This window comes from Ursus americanus, chromosome 31, assembly GCF_024610735.1.
Source record: "Ursus americanus isolate L20-20 chromosome 31, mUrsAme1.1.p, whole genome shotgun sequence".
In the NCBI taxonomy this organism is placed as follows: Eukaryota; Metazoa; Chordata; class Mammalia; order Carnivora; family Ursidae; genus Ursus; species Ursus americanus.
In genome coordinates this window covers 10,594,727-10,617,734 of record NC_142157.1, presented here as the reverse complement: position 1 = coordinate 10,617,734, position 23,008 = coordinate 10,594,727, and the positions used below count along the sequence as shown (strand labels likewise).

General features: G+C 34.8%; 1 protein-coding gene across 7 annotated transcripts in view; it reads left to right on the top strand.

The window, feature by feature from the left end:
- Positions 1-23,008, top strand: part of WAC (WW domain containing adaptor with coiled-coil) — an 84,585-nt gene that overhangs the window by 52,919 nt on the left and 8,658 nt on the right. For 5 of the 7 annotated variants that reach the window (XM_087857581.1, XM_045812847.2, XM_087857578.1 and 2 more), the window contains exons 5-10: positions 550-665; positions 1,247-1,359; positions 5,640-5,948; positions 17,997-18,242; positions 19,708-19,830; positions 20,715-20,863. In XM_087857581.1, coding sequence (XP_087713707.1) covers positions 550-665; positions 1,247-1,359; positions 5,640-5,948; positions 17,997-18,242; positions 19,708-19,830; positions 20,715-20,863 — 1,056 coding nt within the window. The remainder of the gene's footprint in view (positions 1-549; positions 666-1,246; positions 1,360-5,639; positions 5,949-17,996; positions 18,243-19,707; positions 19,831-20,714; positions 20,864-23,008) is intronic. The other 2 variants (XM_087857580.1, XM_045812852.2) reach the window with 1 other exon arrangement.

Genomic DNA, 23,008 nt, shown 5'->3' with positions numbered 1-23,008 from the left:
TTTTAATTAGCTTTGTGGGTTTTTTTTTTTAATGTTGTGGGGTTTTTTTTTTTTCCCCACTAAGTAACCGTAAATACAGGCAGGTTGTTCTCTGTTAATACTGTATATGAACACTGTTGTGCATAATGAGTTTAGAACTGATGTGCTATCATGTCATCAAATCAGTTAGTCGACTGTGGATTTTCTAAACGCCCCCCCCCCCCATGTGACTGGATTTCAGCAAGTAAAATTATAATGGGAACTTCGGTAATGCTTTTCTAAGTCAAGATGTTAATTTTGCGTTTCTTGTTTTGTGCCTAATAAACTAATGTATATTAATGTGTTTAATTTCATATTTTACAGGATTTTCCATTGTTATTTTTTAAGGTGTTCATAGACTAAGGTCTCCTAAGATGTATATACACAGATAATTACATTCTAGATCAGAATGCTTTTATTTCATGGCCTTTTCCCTTATATGTGCTTTGAAAACCATTGGCAATCTTGATGTTTCATATCAAGTGATTAAATAGTATTACTATTTCTAATTTTTAAAAATGTATTTTTAAGCCTTATGATTCTGCAGATGACTGGTCTGAGCATATTAGCTCATCTGGGAAAAAATACTACTACAATTGTCGAACAGAAGTTTCACAATGGGAAAAACCAAAAGAGTGGCTTGAAAGGTATTTGCTCTTACTAATTGAAAAATATTTCTTACTCTTGATTTTATAGCTTAACATCTTTAGAACATTCTGAGCTTAGGTTTCTTACAGTGAAACTCATCATTCCCCTCTAACTGTAGTAATTGGCCCATTGTGTTTTCTGTAATTTTCTCTTTACTTAAAAAACAAAAAAACAACTTGGACAGATAAACAACTGTCCACAAGGACCTTGTAAACTGTCAGTATATTTAAGATTTTATATCAGCCTACACTTAATACATCTTCCTTGTAATTTGTAATAGAAATCTTCATAATTCTTAAAGTACAATAATGTGTTTCCTTCATATATGTAGAATTAATACTGGAGAATTTTGGTTGTAGGGTTAATGACTTTATAAATAATTGCTATAATATGACCATCCCTGAGAAACATTACTGTTCTGTTAGCCATAGTTCATCTCCCACACCAGTTGATACTATGGCTGTGTTCCGTTCTTTTGTTTTCCATATACCGTTTTGTTGAGCATTTGACCAGAAGTGTTACATGTAAACTCATTGTACTTGATGTGATTTTTATGGGTTTATGTATGTTTTATTTTTAGAGAACAGAGACAGAAAGAAGCAAACAAGATGGCAGTTAATAGCTTCCCAAAAGATAGGGATTACAGAAGGGAGGTGATGCAAGCAACAGCCACTAGTGGGTTTGCCAGTGGAAGTAAGTATTAATTTTTTTCTTTGAAACAATGTGGTGTTTGATTCACTCCTCTAGTTCATATATTTCTATCTATATACATAGCTGTTTACATATGTAAACTAAAATAATAGAAATATACAGGTTTCTTTTATGTTAGATATGTCTTCCTAACCTTCACCATTTTGTTCCCTGGAAAGAAAAAGGGTGCACAAAGAAATAGTACACACATGTATTCATCACTACTTACAATGGTTGTAACAGTTGAACTGGTAGAAAACAAAATTTCATAATATTGTGGATTGTTTTTTTAAACAGGAGTTTTTTGGGTTTTCCCCCTTTTCCTGAATTGTCTCCTCTTAAACTGGACAGTGAGATGCCTTCCAAAACTCACTGTCTTTCTGTCTAATAGTTGAATTGTAGTCACACAGAAGTAGTGACATCAAAGTGTCTGTTAGTGTTTTACGTTCATCAGTGAGAAACTTTTTTATCCGGTATCTGGAAACTGATTTTATCATGATCATAGATGTAGATAACATCTCCATAACTCTGGGCATCCTGTAATGTTTTTTTGAGGTCAGATTTTTGTGTAAGTGGGACAATATGAGTAACATACATTTATTTCTGAATTCAAATTAAATTTGTATTTGAAGCTTTTACTTAAAGGTATTCTATTCCCAGTGGCTTCCCTTGCCCAGAATAGAATTTAAATGCCGCCATAGAATTCTTAGGCTCTTTATCAAATTTTGAGATTTGAGAAGAATTTTTAAAAGATGTGTTCGGGGAATTCTTGGAGTTAAGCATTTGAATCTTCCTTCTGTAACTTAAGTAGGGGATGTATTTGGTCTCAGCAGAGGATACTGATTTTTTGACAGGAAAAATTTTAAGATAAAACATAGTAAAGTAACATAGTTCTTCAGCACTGAATGTTTACGGTATGTTCTTTGGAACACTTAATTTTTTATATTAGTGAAATTGTACTTAATTCTTAGAAAGCAGTGATTTAAAGTACTGAAGTGAGGAAATTAAAACTATTATATTTTGAGACAGAAGACTTGGGTTCTAGTTCCATTTTACTTAGTATCTTAAGTAACTGTGACTTCTGGCAAGCAATCAGAAATGAGGTAAAGGTTTTCCTCTCCAGGTTAAAAAAAATAGCACCCAGCTTGTGGTCCTCCTGAACAAACTGCTGAGGGATATTAGGGGGTGTGGAGGAGGAGTGGCAGATGGGTGTAAAAATAATCACTTTTTCTTAGATATTGGGCCATGCCTCTCACTAAGTGGGCGATGGTTCCCAGAGAGAGAAAAAATAAGAGTCTAGTGTGTCTGCTTTATTCTTTCCAAAATACCCTATCATTTAAGTCTCTTCTCCCTTGAGGTAAATGAAGGAAGTAATTAAAGATCTGGTGGAAATATTGATGGAAGTGAAAGTAGTATTTTTTATCTTTTTAATAAACCATCTTTAAATAAAATCAGAGTTGTGTTTTTAAATTGTGTGCATCTTTTTCTTTCAAAAATGAAGGAGTTCCTTTCTTTTTTCTTCATAATTTGAAAAGTGAAGCATGTTTGTTATTTAAAAATAAGAGGGAACGTTTTTTAATTCATGAACCAGGAACTTTGGGGGACATATGTTTTTTTTCCTGTGTGTATATATACATGTGTATAAAAACTACGTATGTATATGTTTTACATCAAAAGTGGGATTATATGTTACTGTGTTTAACTTGTTCAGTAATAGCTCAAGGAAATGTTTCTGTGTCAGTTTGGAAATGCGTATGTGTTATATTGCATGGTTTTCACTTTTTTTTCTTTTTTTTGGATGTTCCCTCATTTATAAATAATCCTCTATCCATGGATACTTGGGTAGTTTTTAGCCTTTTCCTACTGTCAGCAGTGCTGTGATTTCTATCTTTGCCCACTTGTTGCTTCCTTAGCCAGATTCCTAGAAGTGCAAATGATGAGTCAGTAGGTCTGTGTATGTGTTGAACTAGTGTCATGTGTCTCACTTTTTCAGTTTTAAGTAATATTTGAGAAAAACCTTACCTATATTTCCTTTTATTTTTCCTTAGTTGGTCAACTGAGTTAAATACTTAATAGTGTGGTAGTGAGGAAGTCATTAAGCCATTTAAGTGTTAACTTTTACTATCAAAAAAGTGTTGGCAGAGTTTTCCCATGTGTCCAGTACATTGGTGTTCATATTGGGTAAGACCTAAAGCTTTGTAGTTCGTAACTGCCAATAAAAGGTGTGGGGGGTGGGGAGACTGAAAGATTTTATATGTAAAGAGATAAAGGTAGAAAGTAGATTTTTTATTCAGAACTTGACATTGAAAACTTTATGGATAAAATTTTTAATTTAATATTACTGCTACTAGATTATTTTCATTGTCTTTAATCTGTGCCTCATAGGATGATTGTTCGATGCTTAGAGAAGCCTTAATTTGGGGTTCCTCAACAGTAGCACTAATAACATTTTGGGTTAGGTGATTCTTTGTTGTGGGATGCCGTCCTGTGTCATAGGATGTAGAGTACTGTACCTAGCCTCTACATGTTAGATGTCAGTAGCACACCTCCCCTCTTCCTACTTGTGACAGCCCAGAATGTCTCCCGACATTTGCCAAATGTCTTTGTTCTGGGGGGTGTGCAAATAGAGTCACTGCATTAACCGTTTTGCCTAGAGTTGTGAATCACAGAAAGCTGTTGCAGCTGCAGCTTCCTTAGTTACTGTGATGCTGCTGCCATTTTTTCCCCCAGAGCTTACAAGTGTTGGAAGAAGTAACAGCTTTAATTTTCATCTGAATACATTTGTTTGATATTCTTTCACTGTAGTCATACGGAACTGAGAGCGATTTTTCTGATGTCCAGGAAATAAAAGTTTTTGGTAGTCAAGTGACAGGATTGGTGGGAATTGGACATGGTATTATTTCTGTTTTATCTGTCGCTGAAAGTTTCTATTGTAGCAGTGTTCTTTTCAGAAAGAACTTGTAGAATAAAATTTCTTAAGTTTCTCGTGCATGCAAATTGGTAGTTTACCGATGAGTTAATGTCATGCAACAGATGTTTGTATTCTGTGTTAGCTCAATCTATTTGTTCATTTTTTCTGCTAAGGTTGATATATGTGTAATTTATAACATTGAATTTCATTTATTAAGTCAAGACTTTGTGTTTTGGTGTAACTGAAGCTTTTTGGCAGTATCCAGTACATTTTGTTTAGTGTGTAACATGTAGGAGTTGTGCACTGAAGGTTTGGAAACTGACTTGTAGTTTAAGCATACTTCCTTCTTTGTGCTGTCTTGGTCTCTAGACTCAGAGGACCCATGAATGAAAAAACTAAAGTACGCAACAGGGAGGGAATCCTTTGGTAATATTATTATTATTACATATGTGCTTTCGAATCTTAAGATGTTTCTCTACTTGAAAGTTGTTTAATTTTTAGTTACTGATTAGACTATGACAATTTTGGCTAGAGATTTTTTTGATCAGTATAAATTTTATTACGATTATTGAAAATTTTCTTATACTCTTTTTGGAAGCAGAAGTACTTCTGAGGATTAAGTATTTCTGTGACTTTAAATTGGAAGAGGATGTTTGTAGTATAAGTGGTAATAGCAAGTAGATTTTTCTGACTGTGCTGCCGGATGTAGGCCTTCTATTTTCAGACAGCATTATCTATAACTTGAGTTTATAACTAACTGGTATTGTTAGCATTATCAAAAATATGAACTGATTTACTTACCGAATGCACAGTTCATCATAAATTCAGCCATCCCAGAATGAGGTCATGTAAGCCTTAGCACAAACTATTTTAGAGACCACTAATAGCTACTTTAGTATTCAGAAAAATCAGGCTAATAAAGCTAATATTCCTTTGCAGTTGAACCACTGTGGATAATTCAGTTATATTAGAACCCATGGCCCGTATTTTAAAAGAACGGACTATTTGCCTTTCATATTTTAAAATATTTTAAAATTTCTCATTTGAGTAAAATGTTGTAACTCCGTATATTGATTCATTTTTTCAATGTTTTGTTTGAACTGCGGTGTGGTTCTAAAGAATCCCCCAAAACTAGTAGCCCACTTGAAATCTGAATATAGGTTACTTAGAGTTGAGCTAAAAATCCTCTTTCAGTATTTGGATATTTCTATGCTGGTGGTAAAACTGCAGATACTAACTGGGCTTGCAGTTTTATAACAAGATACAAGTATGTTGCTAAATTAGCTGATGTTAAAGACAGGATTCTAACGTAATCTTTTTTCTTCCCTCTTCCGTCATTCCGACATCTCTTTTTTCGAACTGTGAACTAAAGTGGAAGACAAGCATTCCAGTGATGCCAGTAGTTTGCTCCCACAGAATATTTTGTCTCAGACAAGCAGACACAATGACAGAGACTACAGACTGCCAAGAGCAGAGACTCACAGTAGTTCTACGCCAGTACAGCACCCCATCAAACCAGTGGTTCATCCAACTGCTACCCCAAGCACTCTTCCTTCTAGTCCATTTACGCTACAGTCTGATCACCAGCCAAAGAAATCATTTGATGCTAATGGAGCATCTACTTTATCAAAACTGCCTACACCCACATCTTCTGTCCCTGCACAGAAAACAGAAAGAAAAGGTATGCCATTATTACTAGATGCTGCACGTTGAACTATAGTTTCTGAGTTTTTGATTATATTACATTATCTCCATTAGATTGAATAAGACTCTTAATTATAAGTTCTTTTTAAAAGTCTCTTAGAATGTTACTGCATAGATTTAGGTCTAGAGTTAGCCATATTTAGATTTTTTCTTCTTATTTTTAATTACGAAGCCTTAGAACTGTTTTTGCCTTTGACACTTTGAAGTCAAGTGCTTAATTTATAACAGTAATGGCTTAACTAACTTATCAAAGTCAGAGGACTGTCCCTTCATATTTGTATAAAGTGATTTTTGGTTTTTGTGATAATTATCATGGTTTAGTTTAGATATTGTCTCAGTTTTCTGTTAATTAAAAATTTGATATGAATAGAGACATTCTAAAACTTGTTATTTCTGCATAACATGCAACTCTTGGTTTCAGTTTGTGAATTAGAAAACTGTGTCCTGGGCCACAAGATAGAGTCTTAATGTCTGAATTAGAACTTAAATCTGAAGGGAAGTTAACTTCGTAACTCAAATTGTGTTTATCCAGCTCAGTGCTGATAACGGTAGCTTATTAAGAGAGAAAAATTGTGGCAACAACTCCTTTAGAAGGTAACACGTAACAAGCAGAGTGATGAGTTAAGTGTATTTGCACAGACCACTCACAATTCTAAACTTAACACATTATAATGTGTTTTAAGAAATTAAGGAAATTAAAAGGCAATAAGTAAATTATGGGCAGACCCATTAGACTAATTAGCAGATTAGCATCAGTAAATATTGAGAAACTTTTAAATGTCCTGTGGGTTCAGGAGATGCTACAGGGATCTAATGAGTCTTTAAGCTTTTAATCTATTGTCTGATTCATTATTTCACATTGATTTAATTTGCTGACAAAGGGTTCTCATAATTAGATTTCTTTTGCTTCTACATTTCCTTTTATGCATGTTATTTGGATTTTGTCTGTAGTCCTCATGACATTATTAAGCCACATACTTTTATTGTATAGGGCTTACTGCATTATAAACAGGTGGTTCCAAATGTTGTCAGATTCCCCTAAGATGGTTTGTATCAAAATCCATATGTGTAAGTCATATTTACCCTGATGCAGAATTTAATCAGTACTATAAAGAGAATTTTTGAGAGATGAAATCTGAAAAATGCTGTAATTGTTAATATGATAGTACTTCCTAAAGGACAGTAACGGTTCTTCAATTCTTAAAGTTTTAATTACTTGGTCACAGAAATTTTATTTTAAAATCCTGGTCAGTTAAAAAAATCTGATGGCCTTTAAAAAGTCTTTATCTCATTTCATCTCTTGTTCATTTAACTCTTAGCTCTTACCTCCTTTTTGAAATTTTTTTGCTTGGCTTCTGGAATACTGCTAGCCTTCAATTTCCTATTTCTCTTCTCTCCCCTTAAATACCAGTATTTTTCAGCCTTTTGCTGTGTTTTGTTCTTTTTTGCTTGCTCAGTGTGTTCCCTTTTGCCGGACAGTCTTGTCTACAAAAGTGACTCCCAAATCTTAATTTCTAACTCTTGCATATATCTGCTTCCTTTCGGTAAGCACTTGATGTGTCCCAGATTCCTCCCTTTCCCCACAACTTATTTTCAGGTTCTCAGTAAGTAACTACACTATCCTCCCAACTCTTTCTTGTTCTTCAGCGTTCGTCCCTACCTGCCTATCAACAAATGCTAGATTCTGACTTCTGTATCTTATGTATATATATCCTTTCTCTGGTTATTGCTGCTACCATTATTGAAACTCAGGACATCTCTTTTGAAATAACCTTCTAATAACTGCTCTGCTTCCTTCTACCCAGACTATTCACTTATGGTGGCATCATTATAAAATACAGATTGGATTGTGTGTTTTCCTTCTAATAGTTTTCCATTATCCACAGGATAAAGTCCATACTACTTAGTGAGGTTATAGCAAGTACTTGACAGTCTTGTTGCAGCCTGACTAGCTTGATCTCCAACATTCCACTCTTCCATTCCTTATAATTCATCCTTTGCAAACTTATACATTTCTTAGGGCGTGTTCTATTCTTGGTTTGAGCCTTTGCTGAAAAGAAGGACATGTTCTGTCTTCCATGCTGTTGAACTCAGTACTCTTTCCTTAAGAGCCAGCTCTAATGTCCTTGGGTTCTCAGTGTCAGTTAACCTCTCCCAGTTTGTGTTTCCTAAGCCCTGGTGCTTATATTTGTTTATTATAGCACTTACCACGTTATAACTTTAGTTCATATAATTAAAGTGTTTAGGGTTAGGTGTTAATTTCATGTTGAACTTGGTTCACCTTCTGCCCTTTCCCTCCATGCTTCAAGCTCCATTCCTGACAAACTTTTTAAGTACCATTAAAAATTAACTGTACCAGGCTTGGTGCTAAGTGTTTACTGTATATTTTAGTTTATTTCTTAAAACAACATTGTGAGGGAAGGTGGTGTATCTCTTAGATAAGAACCTGAACATTGCCACTGTTTAAGTACATTTTGTCAGAGGCACCTTCTCCAAAATTCATGTTATCTCCATAAAACTGTAGGTAATGAAAGGTACAAACAAATCTATATTAATTTGGACTCCCAATAATTCAAAATTCCTAACAAATGATAGATGAGTCAATTTCAGCCCTACAAAGTAGGTTTGCTAATTACAAACTTTATAACTTCTTTATATAATAATTTTAAACTTAAACAGGAAAAAACTTGATGACCTTGTGATTGACTGTTGAAATAGTGAAAATTGTATAACTTTTCCAAGTCCTCCTTACACATATAAATGAAAGCAGTATTATTTTTTTAAATGTATAACAATTTGGATCTTTTCAGATTGTCTAAATTGTGAAGTGTCCATTAATTTGAAAAATATTTTTTTCCTCAACGGAGACATTAATGTTATTCAAGTTAAGCCTTCTTTTGACTCTTCTCATCAATATAATGATTTCCTTGTTTGATTTTTTCCTTAACAGATAATTTATATTATAAAGGTTGATGGTTGGGTAAGATCTGACTTTTGGTTGTAAGTGGTAATAGTATAACTAAGCTCTATCTGGGGGTGTCGGTGGTAGGGTGCTGTAATAAATAATATGAGAGCGAGATCTTTGTTACTGTGTACCATTGCTCTATCCCTAGTTCTTGACAAAGTAATAGGCAGTCAGTCAGTACTTGCTGTAGGTGGATAATAACTGAAAGAATGGTAATGAGTGTGTTAAGGGTTGGGGAAGCATCTGCAGTGGTCATGGTTTAAAAAATGTATTTGGAGAAAAAGAAGAGTATTACATTTGTTGTGAATCTAATTAAAGGATGTCAGCAGTAGATTTAGATCTGTTTAATACCATTCTGCCTTTAAAGAAAAAGAACCTAAGAAATTCAGTCTGTGCTTGCTTGAAGAGAGTGTGGAGAATTTGAAGCTCTGGTTTTGTAGGGAACAATCCTGACGTTAGGTAGGGTGAAACAAGGTCAGGTATCTTCTTTTAGATCTGTATTTGTTGTTAGAGTAACATTTGAACATCTATTGGCAAGATTACTCTCTTGGACAACCATAAAACAAAATAGTAGAGAGTGATGTGCTTTAAACCTAAAACTTGATTTTTATCAGTTGGCATCCTGTTAACCATTCTTTATTCTTTTTTTTTTTTTTTAAAGATTGATTTAGAGAGCAAGAGAGGGAGTATGAGTGGAGGGGGGTGGGTAGAGAATATCTCTAGACTTCCTGCATAGCTCAGAGCATGACAAGGCGCTTGATCTCATGAACGTGAGATCATGACCTGAGCCAAAACCGGAGTCGGGAAGCTCAACCGAGTGAGGCATCCAGGCAGCTCTGCCTCCCCCTCTGCCTCCCCCTCTGCCTCCATTGACCATTCTAAATTGTTATTACTCTACCTTCTCTTCCATATTCATGAAATGACAAAATAGGCAGGAGACCATTACTTTGGCCAAATAACTGCCAGAGTCAGAGGAGTTTAATGACCTTAATTAGCAAGTTTCTTACTTAGTAATTTAGAGTTATGATTTATTAGCATAGATAAACTTGAAAAGTAAAGCAAAATAGCCAAAGAAGCAGACCTATTCAGTGACTTATGCTAATCTTCTGAGGGCTGGCATGTATCTAAATATTTTAATGGTTACATAGTTTCACAGTCTAATGGGAGGGGGGATTAGTCAGTCATTCATTAACATGAGGTGTGAGTTAATCACTTGGAACCCTTTTATGTTTTGATGGTGTCTGTAGACTTGAATGAACCTGAAGACTTTGGTGTGCATTAAGGCAGTAGCCTTTTATAGCCAGTGTAGGTCATTAACTAGCTTTAGTGGGCTACATTCAGCCCTCCCTCCATTGCTTTGCTTTATGATAATTTTTAGGATTACTAACTATTCATGAAAATTAGGAAAACTGGCCACAGACTTCGTGACTCAAATTTTGTTGAATAATGGAATACATTAGTGGAAAAATTTAGTCTGTTTTAGTAAGTTTAAAACTATGTTAGTCAGCCTAAGATGGCACACTTTGAATAATGAGACAGGGGAGATAGCTGTGATAAAAGAATATTAGAAAATACTGTTTATAATTTGAGGGGTAAGGGAGGGGTTTTTAAATCAAGACCCAGAATGCATTTGCCTTTAAAAAAAATGTTGATAGATTTGAACACATAAGACATTTAAAACTCTCTGACAGAGATAAGGTTTGAAAAGGACACATCTCAGATTGGGAGAATATAACTTGTAACAGATTTAACAGTACGTTAAGGATACATTAAGACTACACCAAAACAATAGGAAAAAGACAATCCAGTAGAAAAATTAGCAACAGATATGAGGAATTTAAGATTGCCAGCCTTGGTTTACAGTTATAAAAATGAACTCAAAATGGGTTAAAGACCTAAACTTAGGAGCTAAAATTATAAAACTCTCAGAAGAAAACAGGTGAAAATTTTCATGATGTTGGATTTGGTTGTCATTTCTTAGATGTGACACAAAAAGCACAGGCAACAAAGGAAAAAATAGATGAACTGGACTTCATCAAAATTAAGAAACTTTTGTGCATCAGAGGGCACTCCAGAGTGAAAAGACAACCCACAGAATGGGAGGAAGTAAATTGTAAATCATGTATCTAATAAAGGATTAATATCCAGGTATATGAAATCCTATAACGGAACAATTAAATGAAACAGCCTAGTTAAAAAATGGACGAAGGACTTGAATAGACATGTTCTCCAAGGCCAAGGCAGTAAGCACGTGAAAAGGCATTTAACATTAGGGAAAGCAAATCAAAACTACAGTAAAATAACATTTCACACCCTTAGGATGACTATTACAAAAACAGCAATGAAAATAAGCGTTTTTGAGGATGCTTTGCATCTCTCGTGCATTGCTTGCCGGAGTGCAAAATGATGCAGCGCCTATGGAATACAGTTTAGCGGTTCCTCAAAGAATGAAACATAGAATTACCATAGGATGAAGCAATTCTGTGCTTAGGTATATAACCAAAAGAACTGAAAGTCAGGAAACCAAACAGGTACACTGATGTTTGTACCAGTGTTATTTACAATAGCCCGAAGGTGGAAACAGTCTAAGTGTCCCATCAGCTGAGGGACAATAAATAAATAAAACCTGTTAGATGGGCGTGTAATATTACTCAGCCTTAAAAAGGAATGAGATTCTGACACATGCTGCTGCAACATAGTGAACCTTGAAGACCTTAGTATAAGTGAAGTAAGCCAGACACAAAAGGACAAATTTGATTCCACTTAATATGCAGTGCTTAGAATGGGCAGATTCATAGAGACAGAAAGTAGAATAGTGGCGACTAGGGAGTGGGATGAGGAGGAGCCCTTGTTTAAATGGTTATAGAATTTCTGTTTGGAGAGATGAAAAAATTTTGGAGATGGGTGTAGTGGTGATGTTTGCACAATAATGTGTAAATACTTAAAACTGCCCCTGAGTTGTAAACCAAGAAATGGTTAAAATGGTAAGTTTTATGGTATATGTATTTTAACAGGGTAAAAAATTTCAAGAGAGAGATTATTGTATACTGGAAATTAAGATTAAAATAAGATTTTTCACCCTTAAGATTAGTGACTACTACCAGTTGAATATGAGGAAGCACAATTGGTGGGACTAAGTTGGTTATTGCAGGAATCACTTTAATAAAATCTGTTAAAAGTTACAAAATATGTTTATTCTTTATATGTATTATCAAAGATTTCCTTGGTTGAACAAAAAGTAATTTGCAAAAGTATATCTTAATATATTTTGCAGGAGCCCCATACTTATGTACCTTTGTAAAGGTTCTGGGTGGATATATGATTTAACATATTCATGAATTATCAAATTAAAAATAAATGAAAGTCACAGATTATAAACCAAGTGCTGTCACCTAGCTGCCTTATTACAGTTTTTTTCCTACTACATTTGAATACTTTACTTTGTAACTTCTCTATGTGTAATCTTCAGTGTAACACTACTACTACAAAATATAACAACAGACTGCCCTTGTTGCATCAGTGGTTTGAGCTTTGTTCACATGTCTCTTTGAATATTATTATAGCAACTCTCTAAGCATCAGAGGAAATTAATGATAAGAAATGCAGTATCGTACTTTTTACTCTTTAAAGTGCAGTATCTTTTTAGATCTTATTGTAGATCTAAAAGGAATTATTTGTCATAGCAGAAAAATGTAGGTCAGAAATAGATTTTGACTTTGGTTTATGCTCTTGGGTACTTTGAATGGGTGCCTAGAATTAGAAGAGGTGAATATTACTTTAAACCTTAACAAGGGTATAGTAACAGATTTCTATGTGATTTTTATGGGACATTTAGTCTTTGGTAGGCTACGCCCCCTACTGGTAAGCATTGGAAATGTAAATGAATAAAACATATTTACAAGCTTTTAAAGGGGAAAAAGTTTTGTCAAAGCATATATACAAAAAAAATCAGAGGATAACATATTTTAAAGCTCATATTAAAGAGTTGGTTAGAGGTCTGTAAGTCTTAGAAATGTCAGATGGGAAAGTGACTTAGTTTGTTTAAGTTTAAAATAGGTTAGGTAAGAGACTGAAAAAATGCTTGAAGGAAGCTAGGTTTTTTTAATGCTTGGGAAAGTAAATGAGACTGGAGGATGATATTCTTTAAAAGTGGAAGAGCCTATAGAAATGGTTTTGTGGGGCGCCTGGGTGGCGTAGCGGTTAAGTGTCTGCCTTCGGCTCAGGGCGTGATCCCAGCGTTATGGGATCGAGCCCCACATCAGGCTCCTCTGCTATGAGCCTGCTTCTTCCTCTCCCACTCCCCCTGCTTGTGTTCCCTCTCTCGCTGGCTGTCTCTATCTCTGTCGAATAAATAAATAAAATCTTAAAAAAAAATTAAAAAAAAATGGTTTTGTAATACAAAATACTACATTTATTCCCTTATGTACATTTAATTGTCTTTATTTCCAAAGATCCAAGTTTTTATTTATGTTTGATACAAGTTTGTATAAGCACATTAGTAAGTATATTAGCCTTACTTCCTAACAGAATCCAGGTTGAAAGTTTTCAGATAAATAGAATTGTTAATTAAAATTATATAGAGAAAAAGTATATTTGATGACTTTTTATTCCAAATAGTTCTCTTTTCTGTGTTTTTTTTAAAAGAAGAGGTTTAGTATTTTATATGATTATTTAAAATAAAAGCCTACAGAAGTTAAATTTATCTCTAAGACTGTATATAGTTACTCATCTTCATGAAAATAGCATAAAGTAAGCTGTTAATTGTCTGTTTTGTCAGTTAATTATCTGTTATTTATGGATGGAGACCTTAGGCTTTCCTCCCCATTGTCGTAAGTTCTAAACCTGGAGGTTAAGAGGGAGAGGACATGTACTTGAACCTGGGCCTTTATTGCAGTGTGAGGCACCCATTCAACAAGTACATGTTGATGCCATCTTGGTGCCAAGACCTGTTTTGTACCAGGGCCACAGAGGTAAATCAGCAAAATTCCTCTCCTGAGGAAGTTCAAGTTCTAATGGAAGGGAAAGATGATAAACTATATAATAGTAGATGCTGGGTAATAAAATTGATCTCCGTTAGGGCTCTCAGAACGTAGGGGAAAGGTAGCCGACCAATACCTTTGTTTTGTACTATTTAAAACTTTTTTTTTTAAAGGTTTTGTTTGTTTATTTGACAAAGACAGCGAGAGAGGGAACACAAGCAAGGGGAGTGTGAGAGAGAGAAGCAGGCTTCCCCCCAAGCAGGGAGCCTGATGCGGGGCTCGATCCCAGGACCCTGGTCCTGGGATCATGATCTGAGCCGAAGGCAGACGCTTAGTGGCTGAGCCACCCAGGCGCCCCTCTTGTAGTATTTTAATGCTGAAACTTAAGGCTGCCTTTTAGCATTTTATATTTATATTATTAAACTCAGTACATTGTTCTCAGTAACACATGTAGATTGAGGTAAGTAATAGGTAAAATCTTTAACATGTAACATGCTTTGGAAGGGCATTTGTATGGATGTGTCTTTTAGGGAGACGAGGTGAGTGGAGCCATTATTTAAGATAGTGTGGAAATACTTATATGAAGAATCTAAAAAAACAAAACCAAGCTTACAGATACAGAGCACAAACTGGTGGTTGCCGAGGGGAGAAATGAGTGAAGGAAGTCAGAAGGTACAAACTTCAGTTATACAATAAAGCATGGGGATATGATGTGCAGTGTGGCAGCTATGGGATTAATAATAACTGTTGCATATTTGAAAGTTGCGAAGAGAATAAATCTTGAAAGTTCTCATCACAAGAAAACAAATTGTGTAACTATGTTTGGTGATCATTTCCTTGTATATACAGATAACAGTGCTGAACTCCTGAAGCTAATAAAATGTTGTGTGTCAGTTACATACACCTCAATAAGAAACTAGCATGCTGAAGACCTGCCTTGGAAAAATGACTTAGCACTTTCCTGTCTTGCATCTTATCCTTACTTCCACTCCTGTATATTTGCGCTACGCTGCTTTATTTTATTTTGGTTTCGTTTCCTTTGATTTTTAAAGTCAAAAGCAACCTTGGAAGCTCTCTAAACTATTTTTTTAAAAATCATCAAGGGATGTCAGAATCACCCATAGAATCCTTACAAGTTCAACATACGCTTGGGCTTCCCCAGGTTCATTAGGAGTGGAGCCCAGGTATCTGTTATTTTGTTTTGTCTATAGATGATTCTGATACGCATTCTGTTGAAAACTAATACTCAAAATCAAACCTTTTAATAGAAAAATTCTGGCCTTTAGGTAAAGATGTTAGCTGTTCAAGGGTCTCATAATAAGTAGTATCATCAATGATCTTCTCTCACAGAACTTCAAAAGAAACTTCTCCTTAGGGTAAATAAACTTATTAAAAGTGAGAGTTAAGGATATTTAGTTTTTGTTACTTTATTTCTTCATAGTGACAAGTATTAGTTTTCTATTTTGGGGTGTTTCCTTTTCTTGGATTGAAGGGCAGCACTGAAGAGTTTTTAAGCTGTGCTAATTTTTCAAATCCGTGGGTAGATTTAGCAGCATCAGAATACATTTGAAAACAGTTATACCTTCTCCTATCATTAAAAACAGAAGAAAGCCACAGTAAAAGTAACAGAAAGAGTACTGATTTGATTGTTCATGCAGAAAGTAAAAATACAGAACTTGTTTCATTTTAAACATTAATGAAGAATGCCCCTACGCTGTATATCCCCTAAGCTTACCCTTAAGGAATATGATCCTAGAGAAAACTGCTGCTCTGTAATTACCCCATAAAATACAATAACTGACAGGTTTACACAGGGAAGATCTTACTTCATTCAAGTTTCTGTATACTTGTCTGTGAATCCAGAACAGCAAAGTTGAACATACCAGCAGTCCGCTAGACTAAATAACCCTCCTTTAAAATGCATGCCTTACAAAAATTCAAATGTCTTACACTTTGAGTTTTGATCATAGTTGATCAACATAGCCATGAAATAATTTTAAAGCAGCTGTGAGATCCATACTTCAGAGAGCTGTTCCCCCTAGTTCTCCTATTACAGTGATGGTATAAAAAGACTGATAGAGGAGTCCCTTTTTAGTAAGCTTGCTGGTAATTCGCAGCTTCTGTGGGGACGTGAAGATTAATGAATGTTTAGTTCTTAGAATTGGAAATGAGGATTTACAGTTATTAGGTAGCAGTGTAATATTCAAATGCAGTGTTCCTGGAAGTTTTATACATAATAATAGAAGTCTTAATTCAGGTTATATCATGTATTTATGAACTTGAAAATCTCCGAGAAATGGGGTATATGGGAAATTAAAGATTCTTTAGCAAATCTTCCTATTTAGTCTTTGGGCCAGTATTGTAAGAATATGTATGAACATCTTGGATAGTGGAATCTTAAAGTTTTTACCCAGAGGCTCTCTGTTTCTGTCTTTTTTTCTTCCATTAAAGTTACTGTATTAGTAAAATTCCATGGTGTGAAAATAGTGTTCATCTTTCTGTTGGTAGACATTTAGTTGGTTTCTAGTTTTGTGCTAAAGTAAAAACAAGCATAGTAGTATTATAAAAATTGTTGAATGTTTCTCCCAATTTAAATACGTCATAGTTTCTCTAAGGTTTTTATACCTAAGGGGAATTACTGTGGGTCATTAAGCGTGTGCATCTCAAATTTCTTAGATAATGCCAAATTGTTCTGCCGTGTGGTTATATCAATTTAGTCTCCACCAGAAATGTGAAGTTCCTGTTAGACCTTTTCAATTTTTAATATTGTCAGATTTTTAAAATTTTTGTCATTCTGGTGAGTGTAAAAGGATATCCTGTTGATTTAAATTTGCATTTTCCTGATTATCAGTGAAGTTGATCATCTTTTGTGTTTTTTAAAATCATTCCGGTTTCTTCTGTAAAATGCCTTTATTTCATGTCTGTTATGTAGGTTGTCTTTTCTGATTTATAGTTCCTTAAAGTACTTTAGTTATCAGTGCTTTGAATGTTTGCTTTTTGTAATTTTCTGGCATCTAGATGTCAAAGATACCTTCCTGATTTCACCTATTAGTTGTAAAGACTTTAAACATATATACGGAAGTTTAATCTACCTTAAATTTTTAGGTTTTGTTTTAAATGTAAGTTTTTATACTGGCAAGACACATTTCACTAGCTGTGTTCTTTTTCTTCATGAATTTCATGGCTGTACTAGCCCTTACCTTTTTCAAATAAGTTAATAGAGTGAACTTGTCAGATGCTGCCAAAAACACTGTTGGGGTTTTGATAACAATTGCATTGACTCTATATTCATAATTTTGCAACAACAGCTTTCAAATAATGGTAATTTTCCATGCATGTTTCATACTTTTGGGGGGGGTGTTAAAATACTCAATATATAGAGTATTATGGGTGGGGTTGCTATTTAAAAAGGATCCTTTCTAGTGCCGATTATTTTTAAAGCTACAAATAGAGCTAGTTGCTTTATATATTTAACAGAAAAGGAAAGTATATAATCTGGAAACTCAGTTGTTAAGTATAAAAATACAAAGTCGGAGTCTCATTCATCTGATCCCCTTAGCCCATTCTGGAATTGCTCACCATGGTGCCAATCCTGATTTGTTTTCAGGCCATTGTCATATTTGGGAGGATTGTTATTGTGGTCATAAACATTTCCACTTTAAATTAAGTTCAGGAGAATTGTATTGTCCCTTTATCCTAATAGAAGCTTATTTGAACGTGTAGTTAATACATAACTGTGTTTGAGACAGCATTACTAGTAAACAGAACATGGTACTTTTAGAATCAGACACGAATATGGTTGAATCACTGCTTTAACCAGGTTTTGTGATTTCAAGCAAGTTACATAATCTTTCTTGTTCAGAGAACTTTTCTCACCTATGAAATTGGGATATAAAAATGGCCTACCTCATTATTCTAATCAGGCAAGTATTTACTAAGCCCCCTCTGTGCTACCTTGGAAAGATTAAATGAGGTTACTTGAGTTAGGTGTTTGGCACATGAAAGTTGATTTTTCGATGTTGGTTCTAGTTTCCTCTATTCAAGTATTTTTTTTCAGCCTTGTTATCTCCTTTTTACTTAGAGTCTACACCAGGAGACAAATCTGTATCACATTCTTGCACAACTCCTTCCACATCTTCTGCCTCTGGACTGAATCCGACATCTGCACCTCCAACATCTGCTTCAGCAATCCCTGTTTCTCCTGTTCCACAGTCACCAATACCTCCATTACTTCAGGACCCAAACCTTCTTAGACAGCTGCTTCCTGCTTTGCAAGCCACACTGCAACTTAATAATTCTAATGTGGACATATCCAAAATAAATGAAGGTAAATTTTCATAGTGACAATTTTTTAAATTCATTTGCATTGTGCAGAATTCTGTAATTAGTAAAATCCCCAGTTTAGGAATGGTCTTTGTTTCATTTTAAAATTCCCATTTGAGCTTCATTCTTTTGAATTTATATCCCCCATGGTTTAAGGGCTTTGGTATTGTAATTGAGTTAGCAATACTTGGATTTTTCTGTATCTTTTCCTAGATTTGATATGTACTTGGTAGTTACTAGAGCTGTTCTGTCTGCTTAATGTGTGTGGTAAAATTTTTTTTTTTTTTTAATGAAAACTAAGAGCATTTCCCAAAACTGTATAAAAACACTTGAATTCTAGCATATTTCAAAAAACCTCTTGTATATATGGGTAAATAATTATTTAGAGTATTAAAAATAGGCTACTAAAAGTAGGAATTCAGGTAGTTCCTTAGAATACTTGAAAAAAAATTTGAGATGGGAGGTAATGGATAACATTTTTCTGGTTTTCCTAGTTAATTGCATTGCTAATTCCAACTTTGCTTTTTCAGTATGCTACTGCATTACTTAACGTAGCTACCTCAAAGAAGTCTGAATAAAAGTGGATGTAGTTTTAATTCAGAAGCCAAATAGTCCTAAGAGCTTTGCAAAATTTCCTGTTTTGAATATATTCGTCGATTTTGACTTGTGTACGTTGTCACATAATATATTTAACAGTAGTGTTAAGTGCTTAAGTTCTTTATCTTAAAAATGGAGCTATTTCAGGCTAGTTGGTCAATAATTTTCTGTTTTTATTGTACTTTTCTGCATTTTTATTTTATTCTTTTAGGATAACTGTGCCATTCTCCTATTTGATAGGTACATGTTTTACTAGGGGAAGTGGGGCTTCGAAACAGTTTGAAATGATAGCATAAGAAAATGTCAGGAATAGAAGATTTTGTTCTCTGAATATACATGATGTTCTTAAATTATTTAGCTTTTTAACGTTTGTTTTTAAAAGATTGTTGGAGTGGGTGTTCTTATAGGGTTTGAGTGGCCAGCTTGTCTAATAAAGCATTTGCATGAAATAGCTACCATTTACCCAGTTAATTCCACGTAACCTACTAAGCCTTTTAGCTATTGATGACTAGATTTCTGGTATAATCAGAAGTTCCAGTGAACACTGTTTATTGTTTTTAAAAAGTCTCAGGAGTTTCTTAAATTGAACGCCTGAATTTTAGTGCAAAGGAAACCACTGTTTTCCTTTACTGTAAATCTATTAAATTTCTTTTCCTCTGCCTCAGATCATTTCCTATCTCTAGACCCATTTTTATTACTCTGATCTTCTAGATTTCTGTTTTGAGAGTTCCAGTTTGATACACTGCTGTTTTCTCTGGGGTGGCTTTTTTTGTTTTGTTTTGTTTTGTTTTTTTTTTTTTTGAGTTTTCAAGTTGTTACTAATGCCATAATACGCCTCTATGTTTTTATTTTAATTTAAGATATGTTTTTAGTTCTTACAGCAGCTGTGACACAAGCCTCATTGCAGTCTATAATTCATAAGTTTCTTACTGCTGGACCATCTGCTTTCAACATAACTTCTTTGATTTCTCAAGCTGCTCAGCTCTCTACACAAGGTATTCATTTTCTTAGGTATCGCTAGAATTGTATATTGATTTGGAGGGGGATTCATAGCAAATTTTTTTTAGTCTTTGAAGAGATTAGCTATACTGATTTGATGTTTGATTTTAACACTAGTATATAGTCTTTTTTTTTTTTTTTTGAGATGGGGCAGGCATTAACATTTATCTTGCAATATTGCCATTAAATCTATAATATATATTTAATTCAGACTTTGTCAATGAAATATTTTACACCAAAGCTGAACGTAAACTGGTATGTTCTCAATCTTTGTGAAACAGAATATATTTTAAGAGTTGAAGTTTGGTTCAGGTTTGATGTTTGATGGTTTTTGACCAGAGGATACAGAAATGCTCAAGTCCTTTCTTGAATGAGCTATTTCTCTTTTCTGTGGAAGCAGCCAATGAAAAGAGACATACATAGGAACAAAGGGGAAATGAAAGGGTCACTTTGACTTGTCTCCCAGCCCCAACTCAGAAAACTGATAAACTGAGTAGAAACACTTGTTCTAAAATTGAAATATAAGAGGGAAAAAGACTTACAATCCTCTGGTTAGCCTTATGAGGTGGGAGATAAAGGCCTAAATATAGAATAAGAAAGAAATAAGAATGTTGAGGATGCCTTCCATGTGAGAATAGGTTCAGGCTTACCTTCTTGCTTTAGCCTAAGAAAGGGGTTGGGGGGGCACACATTGGGTGTGCTTCGTTCTAATCCACAGCTCATTTAGTCCGTGTTGGCCCCAGTGAGTATTTCAGATTCTGACTTTCTCATAAGTGTTCTCTTTGGGGTTAAGGTGGCATATGGAGAGATGGAAAGACCTCTGTACATATATTATAGAAGTTTTGGTTTATTTGAAATTAATTGCTTCACTTTTTCACAGCCCAGCCATCTAATCAGTCTCCAATGTCTTTAACTTCTGATGCATCATCCCCAAGATCGTATGTGTCTCCAAGAATAAGCACACCTCAGACTAACACAGTCCCTATCAAACCTTTGATTAGTACTCCTCCTGTTTCATCACAGCCAAAGGTATGTTGCCTTTGAGGGAAATTTGAAAAAGAAAGCACTCACTTTTGGAAAAACAAGCTTAATGTTTTAGAATCTGTATTGTAGAAAAAGCCCTCTTTGAGAATGTAGTAGTGGTGGAGTGAGTGATGGGTGGGAATAGATGTAGGTTAGATTCTCAGTAAATTGAGGGGCTAGAGGAGGGAATTGCATCCACTACTTTTTTTATTATTATTATTAAAGATTGTATTTATGTGAGAGAGAAAAAAAGTATGAGCAGAGTTGGGGGGTGCTAGAGGGACAAGCATACTCCCCACTGAGCGAGGACCCTGACGTGGGCTCGATACCAGGACCCGGAGAACGTGACCTGAGCTGAAGTCAGACGCTTAACTGACTGAGCCACCCAGGTGTCCCATCATCTGTGCTACTTTTACACGCTGATTGTTTTCTCCTACTGGCTTGGGATTTGTGACATGGACTGTGGGATAAAGGAGGGTATACTAATTGTCTTAATATTTGTAGAATTTTTTAGCTCTAAAAGATACGAGAGAACAGGTTTTCCAGTGGCTTTTCCTCCCATAGTTTTATTTTAGAAATGAGTCCGTTTCTGTGCTAAGAGCTTTATATGTATTGTACTTAGCTTCACATCATGAGAATCAACTACTGTTTGTCTCATTTAATAGATAAGGAAATGAAGCCTTCAGTTAAATCTAGTTTTTGTGGTGGAGTCAGAATTTGAGGCCTTGGTCTTTCTGAACACAGAACCCATTTTACTAAGCTGTACTACCTGTTTATCCAAGCATAATCTTGCGTGGATGGCTCCCCAGAGCACAGTTAAAGGTGGTTCTCCTTGTCTCTTCTCATTGGACTATAAACAGGACCTTAACAATGCTGCACTCAGATTTTGTACTACATCATTTGAGTCTTGCCCACAAATTCGTAAGCAAATCCCAGTTATACTCATTCTTTGCTTTGTAGTCCTCTTACCAGCCAAACATTAAAAGATTTGCAAGTTGGTATATGCACAAGTTGCAATTGTTTTTTTCTTAATCGTAAATTGAGGAAATTATTTTTAGTAAAAAAAGTGGGCTATTTGAATCCTTTATGCCAAAGATTTTTTTTTTTTTAAAGGTTTTATTTTTAAGCAGTCTCTACTCATGTGGGGCTCAAACTCACAACCCCAACATCAAGAGTTGACTGCTCTACCTACTGACCCAGCCAGGTGTTCTGCTAAACAGAAGCCTAAAAATAAAAATGCATTGAAACATAACTTGAAATTGATGGTAGCCCAGCTTTTAGGTCTTCCTATTGGCTCATCCCTTCCCTATTTAAGTCATTTATCTAAGCATGTTTTAGGGTCAGTCTGGATTGATTTTTTTTTTTTAAATTCTGTGTTAAAGTATTAGTTTATTATGCAGTTTCTTATTGTTTGCCTGCATTTTGGTGGGAGAGGAATAAAAATGTGAGTTTCAGCAATAGAGACCTTATTACTAGAGCTTAAAAAACTCATCGTCAGGGTGTATCTTAAGAGTACAATAAATGATGACTAAAAGTGAAGTAAGTGGTAGTGTTAGTTTTACAGTCTTTTATAAAATTAGCATTTCAAATCCCTTAAGCATATGGCTGTCAGTTTTTTGCATTTGAAAACTTTCCCAAGTTTTTGTTTTTTTTTTTAAGTGGTCATTCAGTAATATGTAGACCTTATAAAAATGTTCTTTATAAAAGAGCATGTTCTTTTATGTTCAGAAGTAGCCAGGCTATCCAGATTTGTTTGGGAGAATATCAATCAAAAAAAAAAATTAAAAAAAGAAGGGGTGCCTGGGTGGCTCAGTCGATTAAGCATCTTCCTTCAGCTCAGGTCATGATTCCAGGATCCTGGGATCGAGCTCAGCAGGGAGTCTGCTTCTCCTTCTGCCCCCCATGCCCCTGTTCTCTCTCTCTCTCTCTCTCAAATCTAAAAGGAAGAAGAAAAAAATTTTTTAAAGCTGCTGTTGGAGGATATGACTTAATCACAAATGGCTGTCTGCCTTTTTGCCTTAATTTGAGGCTTATATTTAAAACTATTTGTTTTCTCTCTCTTTGGCATCTAAATATGTATAGTATATATCCCCACCAACAGTCATGGACCTCTTGTCCCACCTCTAAAGGGTGACATCTCTTGGAAGACCA